General features: G+C 49.9%; 1 protein-coding gene across 2 annotated transcripts in view; it reads right to left on the bottom strand.

The window, feature by feature from the left end:
• Positions 1-10,895, bottom strand: part of LOC119966079 (tax1-binding protein 1-like) — a 142,519-nt gene that overhangs the window by 83,265 nt on the left and 48,359 nt on the right. For both annotated transcript variants that reach the window (XM_038797269.1, XM_038797270.1), the window contains exon 7: positions 9,611-9,796. In XM_038797269.1, the coding sequence (XP_038653197.1) occupies positions 9,611-9,796 (186 nt within the window). The remainder of the gene's footprint in view (positions 1-9,610; positions 9,797-10,895) is intronic.

The following is a 10,895-nucleotide window of genomic DNA, read 5'->3' as shown; positions in this document are numbered from 1 at the left end:
TTGCACCCGACTTCATGGTAGACGACTTAGAAAACTTCCCAAAAATAATTAAAAATCAAGAGGTGGTAGTGAGGGATGAACATAAAGCAATGATCATCACCAGGGGAAAGGTGCCTGGAAAACTACTTGACCTAATTGCTGACAAGTCTCCAGGGACAGTCTGCATACTAGGATGTTAAAAAGAAAAACTGTGGTACTAATAGTAGTTTACTCACGGTTATAATCTACCAAAATTGCTTGGATTCTGGAAGAATTACAGCAGATTTGAAAATAACTAATCTAACTCCTTTATTTAAGAAATGAGGGAAACAAAAAAGTTAATTAGCCAAATATTTGTCGTAGGGCGAGAGTCCATTATTAAAGGAGGTTATAGTAGAATACTTAGAAATTCATGATAACAATAATCTTTGTCACAAGTAGGCTCACATTAACACTGCATTGAAGTTACTGTGAAAACCCCCTAGTTGCCAGACTCTAGCGCCTGTTCAGGTACACTGAAATCAATGTTCAAAATAAATCCAATGGCAACCAAGTGTACAGAATGCATTTAGATCGTATATTAATAGTGCATCGGCCATGAATGCACCTTTTATATACACTTTTTTGAGAATTATCATTCAAATATTTAGATTTTTTTTAATATTGCCTGTCCAGAATGCAACAAGTTGAAGACGAGAGGTGATCACAAGATTCTGAAATAGTTTTAAAGGGTAGAACCTGAGAGGATAAAAGCAGATAAAATGCAGATGCTGGACTCTGAAACAAAAAACATAAAATACTGAGCAATCTCAGCAGGTCTGATAGCATCTGTGGAGAGAGAAGAAAGCTAACATTTCGAGGCTGGGCGACTCTTTTATTAGTGTCACAAGTAGGCTTACATTAACACTGCAAGAAAGTTACTGTGAAAAACCCCGAATCGCCATATTCCGCTGCCTGTTCGGGTACACTGATGGGAGAATTCAGAATGTCCAATTCATTTAACAGCATGTCTTTCGGGTCTTTGGGAAGAAACCGGAGCGCCTGGAGGAAACCTATGCAGACACGGGGAGAATGTGCTGACTCCACACAGACAGTGACCCACAGCCCTCGTGCAAGGGAAATCGGGTTTAACTAATATATATATTTTTATTTTTTTTATTAAAGTTTTGCAAAATTTTTCATAATAGTAATAATTCTAACACAACAAAATAGAGTGAACATTAACATAGTGCAGAAAGAGAATAGACAACAGCAATTAACTGGACGTTACCCCACGCGCCTCAGTCTTCCCACACCCTCCCAACGGAGCACTCACCACCCCCCCCCCCCCCCACCTATGGATCGCTGCTGCTGCTGACGTTTTAATTTTCCCCGAGAAGTCAACGGACGGTATTATGCCCCCACTCAACAGCAGCACCTCTGTAAACTTGGCAAAATTATTTACACACATAAGTAGGCATCTGTTCATGGTGTTGTCCCTTGCTTCTCCCGGACGGAGTTCGCTGCCGTCTCGTGCGTACTTCCGCTTCTGCGGCCCTCCCACCTTCCCCGTTTTCTCTGTTCCTGTGGATGCCAAGTTTGTTAATGTTTCCCAGCCCCCCCCCCCCTCCTCCCTGGCTCTCCTCTATTGTTCCCTGTCTCTTCCCTCTACCCCCCCCCCCCCCCCCCCCCCCCCTCCCGCCCCCCTCCTCCCCTCTGTGGTTTGCCTTTCGTTCCTTAGATTTAGCTGTGGTTCCCCCCCTCCTCCCGGTCTATCTCTCCCTCTCATGCTTTGGCTACTTCCCCCTGTTTCTTGGCTACCTGGCTATTCTTCTGCTTGTTCGTTGGCCACAAACAGGTCCCGGAACAATTGGGTGAATGGCTCCCGCGTTCTGTGGAAGCTGTCATCCGACCCTCGGATGGCGAATTTGATTTTCTCCATTTGGAGAGATTCTGAGAGGTCGGACGGCTAGTCTGCAGCTTTGGGTGGTGCTGCTGACCACCAGCCGAACAGGATTCTACGGCGGGTGATCAGGGAGGCAAAGGCAAGGGAGGCAAAGGCAAGGGCGTCCGCCCTCCTCCCCAGGAATAGAACTGGCTGGTCTGAAACCCCGAAGACCACCACTTTCGGGCATGGCTTCACCCTCACCCCCACCACTTTGGACATTGCCTCGAAGAAGGCTGTCCAGTACTCCACAAGTCTGGGGAAAGACAAGAACATGTGGGCGTGGTTGGCCTGGCCTCCTTGGCACCGTTCACATCTGTCCTCCACCTCCGGGAAGAACCTACTCATACGGGTTCTTGTTAAGTGGCCTATATGTACCACTTTTAGTGCGTCAGGCTGAGCCTTGCACACGTGGAGGTGGAGTTGACCCTATGCAGTGCTTCACTCCAGAGTCCCCACCCTATTTTGATCCCCAGGTCCTCCTCCCACTTCATTCTTGTTGCGTCCAGTACAGTGTCGGCCCCTTCTACCAGTTGGTCATACATGTCGCTACAGTTTCCTTTAGCTAATATGCTTGCGTCCAGTAACTCTACCAGTAGTGTCTGCCGTGATGGTTGTGGGTATGTCCTTGTCTCCTTTCGTAGGAAGTTTTTTAGTTGCAGGTACCTTAGCTCGTTCCCCCTGGCTAGCTGGTATTTCTCTGTCAGTTCGCCCAGTGTTGCGATCCTGCCGTCCGTGTATAGGTCCCTGACTGTCAGTGTCCCTCTGTCCTGTCCCCACCTTTTGAAGGTGGCGTCAGTCAGCGCTGGCGTGAACCTATGGTTGTTGCAGATGGGAGCTTTACCTGACATTTTGGTCAGGCCAAATTGCTGCCGTAGTTGGTTCCAGAACTGGAGGGTGGCTATTACCACCGGGCTGCTGGAGTGGTATTTGGGTGGGGATGGGAGTGCCACCGTGATGAGGGCCCGGAGGGAGGTCCCGCCGCAGGAGGCCTCCTCCGCGCGCACCCATTCGGCTTCTTGCTCTTTGATCCATCCCCTTACTCGCTCGGCCGTCGCCGCCCAGTGGTAGAATTGTAGGTTTGGGAGGGCAAGCCCCCCTGGATTTTGTTTTTTGTAAGACCTACTTTGGGTTCCTAGCATCCCCCCCCCCCCCCCCCCCCCCCCCCCCCACACCCCCAATATGAACACCATGAATAGTTTGTCTAGTGCTTTGAAAAAGGCCTTGGGGACGTAGATCGGGATGGATATGAATAGGAAGAGGTACCTGGGCAGCACGTTCATTTTGATCGTCTGGACTCTCCCCGTGAGGGAGAGTGGGAGTGTGTTCCGTCTTTGCAGGTCCTTTTTTTACTTCCTCTGTCAGACAGGTGAGGTTCCATTTGTGGATCCCTTTCCAGTCATGGGCTACTTGGATCCCCAGGTAGCGGAATTTGTGTCGGGCTTGTTTAAACAGCAGTCCCATTAGTGCTGACCCCACTACTTGTGGGTGTACCGGGAAGATCTTGCGTTTGCTCATGTTGAGTTTGTAGCCCGAGAAGGCGCCAAACTCTTTCAGTAGCGCGATGATTCCGTCCATGCTGCTTTGTGGGTCCGAAATGTAGAGGAGCAGGTCATCTGTATAGAGTGAGACTCTGTGCTCTCTGCCACCCCATTGGATCCCCCTCCAGCTTTTTGGTGCTCTGAGCACAATTGCTAGTGGCTCGATCGCTAGTGCGAACAGCAGCGGGGACAGTGGGCATCCTTGTCTGGTGCCCCTGTGCAGCTGGAAATATCAGGAGTTGGTGTTGTTTGTCTGTACGCTCGCCATGGGAGCACTGTATAGGAGCTTTACCAGGAGGTGAATCCTGTTCCAAGCCCGAACCGCTCCAGTACCTCTATGAGGTATTTCCTGTCGAAGGCCTTTTCTGCGCCTAGGGAGACGATCATCTCCGGTGTTCTCTCCCCGGATGGGGTAATTATCACGTTCAGTAGGCACCCAATGTTCGAAGTAAGCTGTCTACCTTTGACAAAGCCCGTCTGGTCCTCTGCTACCACCTCTGGCGCGCAGTCTTCTAGCCTTTTGGCTAGAATCTTGGCCAGTATTTTGACATCCACGTTCAGTAGTGAGATTGGTCTGTATGACCCACATTTAGGGGCAGCACGGTAGCATTGTGGATAGCACAATTGCTTCACAGCTCCAGGGTCCCAGGTTCGATTCCGGCTTGGGTCACTGTCTGTGCGGAGTCTGCACATCCTCCCTGCGTGTGCGTGGGTTTCCTCCGGGTGCTCCGGTTTCCTCCCACAGTCCAAAGATGTGCAGGTTAGGTGGATTGGCCATGATTAATTGCCCTTAGTGTCCAAAATTGCCCTTAGTGTTGGATGGGTTGCTGGGTTATGGGGATAGGGTGGAGGTGTTGACCTTGGGTAGGGTGCTCTTTCCAAGCGCCGGTGCAGACTCGATGGGCCGAATGGCCTCCTTCTGCACTGTAAATTCTATGAAATTCCGTTGGGTCTTTGTCCTTCTTAGGTATCAGCAAGATTGAGGCCTGTGCTAGCGTGGGTGGCAGTGTGCCCTTAGCCAGCGAGTCTGTGAACATCTCTCGCAGGTGCGGTGCTAGTGCTGTCGCAAATTTTTTGTAGAAGGCGCCGGCAACCGGTCTGGTCCAGGCGCCTTCCCGTCTGCATGGAGCTAATGCTGTCCATGATCTCTCCCAGTGCTAGTGGTGCTTCCAGGTCCCGTTTTCTGCCTTCCCCCACGACTGGTATGTCCAGTCCATCAAGGAACAGTTTCATCCCGGACTCCCCCCTTGGGGGCTCTGAGGTGTACAGCCCTTGGTAAAAAAGCCCTGAAGGCTTTGTTGATCTTTTCTGGTTCTGTTTGTAATGTGCCCAGAGTATCCCTGATTTGCGCAATTTCTCTGGTGGCTGCCTGCTTTCTCAGCTGGTGTGCCAGCAGGTGGCTGGCTTTGTCTCCGTGTTCGTATAGGATCCCATGTGCCTGGCGCAGTTGATGCACTGCTTACCTGGTGGAGAGCAGATCAAAGTTCCTTTGTAACTCTTTCCTCTCGGCCAGGAGCTCTACAGTCGGGGCCTCGGAGCATTTGTGGTCTACCTCCAGTATGGAGTTGACAGCTGCTGCCTAGCCGCCCTTTCCTCCCTATCTCTTCGTGCTTTGAAAGTGATGATTTCCCCTCTTATTATGGCCTTTAGCGCTTCCAAGAACGTGGAGGGTGAGACCTCCCCGTTCTGGTTGTTCTCCGTGTTCTCTGATATGGCCCGCAATATCTTTTCGTTGAAGGCCTTGTCTACTAGTAGGGCAACGTCCAACCTCCATGTGGGGCATTGGGCCCTGCCCGTCTCCAGCCTCACGTCCATGTAGGTGTGGGGCGTGGTCTGATATCACCATTGCGGAGTATCCCACTTTGTCTATCCCCGCGGGGAAGCACCGTTTTCCCCACCACAAAGAAGTCAATTCTGGTGTATACGTTGTGCACTGGGGAGAAGAAGGAGAACTCCTTCTTCCCCTGGGTGGGTGAACCACCAGGGGTCCCACCACTCCCATCTGTTCCATAAAGTGACCGAGTTCCCTTGCCATGCTTGAGGTTTTCCCCGTTTTGGGGCTTGATCTGTCAGTCATTGAATCCTGTACACAGTTGAAGTCGTCGTCTCCCCTCCCCCATTTGCTGATCAGTATTGCCACCCCCCCGGCCCTCGTCTCGTAGCAGGAATGGTAGGGCTGTCCCACCCAGCCCTTTCTTACCCGCAGTCGGTCCTGCTCTCTCAGGTGCGTCTCTTGGAGGAAGATTATGTCGGCCTTCATATTTCTTAAGTGGGTGAGGACTCTGGATCTTTTCACTGAGCCGTTGAGTCCCCTTACGTTCCAGGTGACTATCCTGGTGGGGGGCTTCTGTCCCTTCGCTCCTGTGGGATTAACCATATTTACATGGCGGACGCGCCCCTGCCCTCCGGGGTTCCCTTTGTTAGGGGGCCGTCCAGGATTGCTGCTGTCGTTGCTCTCTCCATGCGGTTGGGCCCCTGCAATCTGGGGCCCCCCTTCGCCCAGAGACCGTACTGGGTGGATGCTTGCAGCGATTCCTTATTCCAAGCCCTCAGTTGTGGCACTTTGTAGCCCTATTGTTCCTTTTCTGGCCTTGTTTGTCCCTCTGTCCCCGTGTTCCCCACCCCCCGGGTCCCTCCCTTCCTGAATCCCCTCCCCCCCCCTGGTCCCTCACTTTCCTCCCCCTCTCCCGTATATCCCTCCTTTGTCCCCCTTTCCCCTGCTCCTATACCGTTTGCTCTCCCGCCTCTGTTGAGTGGTTCCCCCCCTCCCTGCCTGGCGCCTTCCCCCCTGTTGGGGGCGTGCTGCGGCCCTGCTTTGTTGCATGTCCCCAGTGCTAGCTTGCTACTGCGGTGACCCCCTCTCGGGAGTTTCTGTCTCGCTTCTCCTTTGCCCAGCCTCTGCGTTTTTCTGCCCACTCGTCCCCCATCCTACCCTGCGCTCTCCTCGCCTGCTCTCTCTTCTCCGCTGCTCTCGTTCCCTCGTGCTGGGGCCTGGTCTCCCACCTGTGGCGATTCCTCAGGTATTGGTTTGCTCTTTATTCAGGATGCGCTCGCCCTGGTAGGTGGGTGGGGGGCCTGGGGCCCCGTATTTCTACCCTTGCTGTCGTTTTTCCAGCCCGTGCTCCTTGACAAACGTTTTTGATTCGGCGGGGACTGTAAAGAAATACTCTCTGATTTTTGGTATGTGACCCAGAGTTTCGCTGGGTACAGCATACCGAAACGCACATTGCACTTGTGAAGAGCTGCTTTCGCTCTAATGAATTCGGCCCGTCTCCTGGCGAGATCTGCCCCAGTGTCCTTGTAAATTCTAATGAAGTGTCCTTCCAATTTGCAGGACTGTTTCCATCTTTGTACCGGTCCAGTTTAGCTGTAACTGCCCTCGGGTGGTCCCCCACCTTGGGCTTCGGGCACAGCGACCGGTGTGCTCTGTCCATTTCTGGTGGGTCGGGGAAAGTTTCCCTCCCCACCAAGTTGCCCAGCATCTCGGCCACGTAGGCCGTGGGGTTTCTACCCTCGATCCCCTCTGGTAGACCCACTATCCTGACATCTTGTCGTCTTGAGCGGTTTTCCTTGTCGTCCACCCTGCCCTTCAAGCTCCCCTGCATTGTGCCCAGTCTCGCCGCCTCTCTCTCCAGGGCCATGATCCGGTCGCTCATGTCAGTTGCGGCCTTTTCCAGCGCCTTAATGGTCACCTCTTGGGCTTCCAGTTTCTCCTCTTGGGCTTCCAATTTCTTCTCTGCTCTGCCCAGTGCGAGCTGCACCTCCGCCAGGGCCTTGGCCATTGCTGCCTGTACTGCGGCCTCCATGTCTGTTCTGATCTCTGCCTTGTTTCCCTGCTGATGTTCCCTCAGTGCTCGGCAAAGGCTGCCTTCCAGTTCCCCTCTGGCCCAGGGGGGAAAATACTCCTGTCTGACCAGGTCTTTTTGTTGCAGCGTGGCTTTGGTTCCCCCGCTTCGTGTGGCTGTTGGCTCGTCTGAACGGGCTTGCATAGTGCCGTCCCGTTTGTTTTTGGTGTCCCCTCTCCCTCTGCTCTGGCATTTTTTTTTTTACAGGTAAGTTTTTTTTAAAAAGTGGGAGACAAAAGAAAAAAAAGACAAAAAGAAGAATTTTTTCCCCCCTCCCTTTAAAGGTTTTCTTTCCAAAGTCTTTGGGTTTGGGGGGGGGAGGGGGGGGGGAAGAAAGAGAAAGAGTTCTTCTTTTCCTTTTCCCCTCCTCACCCACCAGGGTCAGGAGAGAGAGAGAGAGAGGCTTCTGGTTGGGTTCAGACTCCCTCTTTGTTACGCCACCGGACCTGCTGCCCCACGTTCTGTTGCCCCGTGCCCTGGGGGGGAGGATTGTTCATAGGTAGTTCCTGCTACCCGGCCGCCTCCAAGTCTGCGGCTGCTCTCACTCCCACGGGCCACTGCTGTCCGGTCCTTTGCGGCCTCTTTTTCCCCCTGCTCGTACCTCCGGGTGAACGCTCCGTGGGTCCTTTCTTTCCCCCCCTCCTCCCCTTTTCCCCCTTTCTGTTCTCCCCTCTCTGTTTTTTTTAAAAAAGTGTGCACAGAAGAGATAACCCACAGGGATTAACCCCCCCCCCCCCCCCCCCCAGACAAAACAAGCAAGAAAAACAAGCAGAAAATATGAAAATATAAGAAAAAACCTAGTTCTGTAGCGGGAGCTGTCCCGTGCACATCTGCCCCCTACAGAGCCCTACCGGAAGTCCCGGTTTAACTAATATATTAACAGTTTTTTTTAAACAAAATAACATTCAAAGTGAGTAAAGCGGAACTGGTGGATGCGATGTACTTGTGATTTCCAACAGGAATCTGCCAAGTTGCCACATCAAAGATTCTTCTAGAATATCTTCTTCTTCGGCAATCACTCGCTAACGAGTATGATTGTCCATCTAAGAAACTCCACGTTACTGGTCATGGGTTCGGTTGGTTCTTGCATGGCTGATGAGCCCAGTCCTAGAGCTTCATCTTCAATCACACACTTGGCAGGTGTTTCCGCGAGGTGGAATCAGTCCTTGGATCTAAATTGCTGGTATTCCCTTCTCAGGCTTTTCCAGGCCTCCTCTTGCCATCGAGTGTCCTCAAAGAATTCAATCAGGTTTCCCCAAGTTGGTCTCCCAGACGTTGACTTGCATGTTGCAATTTTTAAGGTAAGCCTTCAGGGCGTCTTTGAAGCAATTCCTTTGTCCTCTTGTTCAGAAGCCTTCCTTGAGTTGGGCAAAGAAGATCTGCTTCGAAAGTTGGGACTCTGAATTCCTAAGCACCCGGCTAACCCAGTGGAGATGGCTTCGGATTATCATGGCCTCGATGTTGATGCTCTTGGCTCCTTCAACGACACTGATCTTAGTACACCGGTCCTCCTAGTTGATATGGAGAATCCGGCTCAGACAGCATTGATGGCATCTCTTCAGAGCCTTGTTGTGGCATCTGTACGCAGCCCATGTTTCTGAGCCACATAGAAGAGTTGGGAGGTTGACTGCCTTGGACACGAGGATCTTGGTGTCAGCACAGTTGTTGCCGTCATGAAAGCCTCTGTTCTTTAGGCAGCCGAAGGAGGTGCTTGCGCATTTGATACGATGTTGGATCTCCGCATCAATGTCAGCCTTGGAGGAGTGGCTCCCATATATGTAAAATGTTCCACATTTGTGAGGGCTTCTCCATTGATCTTGATGGAAGGGAGACTGGATCTTGCCCTGGGGCAGGTTGGTAAAGGATTCGAGTCTTCTTAAGGTTGAGACCGATTCTTTGGTATGCTTCAGCGAAGGTGTCAAGCTTAGCTTGGAGATTCTCTTCTTGGCAAGGTGAAGGATGGTGGCGATGAAGATGAAGGAAAGGGCATGGCCGATAATATATCTCGACTCGACACCAGTCTTCTTCTCGGGGACTGACTAGGTGTCCAAAACAACTGCATCACCTTGTGCATTTGTTTCATAACCATGTAGATAATCATTAATTTTACGACATGTACAAACAAACTACTAATTATTTACAGAAAACCGTAGCAAAGGAAATCACCACAATGTATGATCCCAGCATTTGTACTAACATAATATTTCCCTGAGTCACAAAGCAATAAATATGACAAAGCAAATAGTAAAAATTTGAAATGATGCTGGTAGTAATCTATTGATAGTTGAGGCACCTGAAGAAGCTTCAAATGTATTTCTTACCATGTTAGAAGAGTTAACTAACGTTTCCTTTTGCAATTTTTCTTTTTCTGACAAACATTGCTGCAGTCTTCCCACTTCTTCCTTGAAATGGGCCAGCATGTTCTCTTTACTTGCATCTAGGTTTTTAAACGAATGCATCTCCGTAACCAGCTTTGTGTTTTCAATTTCTGTGTTCTTTGCATGAACCTGCAAATAATTACAATTAGTCAGAACATTTACTTTTGGTTAGATAGCTAGTATAAATCAAATACCTTGCAGTTGAGCATTTAAAATCTAAATTAAATGTGAAAAGCAGCATCATGCACGTATTCTTAAAGTGACTTTCTACAAATTGTTTCAAAACAGACAGCAACAGATTTGAATGGTGAATAGGCAAAAATCCATATTAAGATAATGGAGCTTGAATACCTTCCTGAAAAATATTGCAGCACAAAATCTAAATGTGTATATTAGAAGCATAAAATAAATCTCTAAATATTATCTGATATACAGGTTTGACATTTATTTGAAAGAACAAAATGACATTTCAAAACTGAATGCGAAGACACAGCCACATGAAGAGTTTAGGATGGGTGACCAAAAGCTGAAGTGGTATCTTAGAGGAGAGAGTGAGGTGACTTTTAGGGCGCTTATTCATGGACCAAACCAGGCCTCAAATTCACACATTAAAATATTAAAAAGGCACGTCTGGAATAGCTAACATATGAATAGCTAACAAAATTAGCAACGGTCAATAGTTACTACTGCTTAAGCCAGTGTTTGTCAAACTTTTTTTGGGGGGGCACTTTTGCCAACCGGCTGACCTTCATGACCCACCAGACTTTGCGACCCATGCCACATTCGCTTATCTTTATTGCGAAAGGGGAGCCTGCTTGGTCCTCATGATCTATCAGGAATCCAGTTTAAAGAAGCAGAGGGCTATGTGCATAACAGGCGCAGTCATCAACCTGTGCCGTCTTCACCTTTATGAAAATGGAAAATCCAACCTCGCACATGTTGGTTGTCATGAAGGGCAAAAGCAATGCTCTGCACTGGACACTCCCGGGAGATGCTACACCATAATGCTGACAGTCTCATGGGCTTTGGTGTGTTTTTAATGTGGTCAGCTACAGCAGCGTAGTCTTTTAATGTGAAGTCGGTTCTAACTTAATAACCAACTCTGGGGTCTCAACATCAGAAGGAATTTTTCACTTGCTACTTCTCTTTCAAAATCTGAAGTTTCTCCTCTAATTTCCAAGTACTTCTCTGCATATAACACACTTGAGCTTAGCATCCTTATTTGCAT

This window comes from Scyliorhinus canicula, chromosome 5, assembly GCF_902713615.1.
Source record: "Scyliorhinus canicula chromosome 5, sScyCan1.1, whole genome shotgun sequence".
Lineage (NCBI taxonomy): Eukaryota > Metazoa > Chordata > Chondrichthyes > Carcharhiniformes > Scyliorhinidae > Scyliorhinus > Scyliorhinus canicula.
This window is presented reverse-complemented; position numbering and strand designations above follow the sequence as displayed.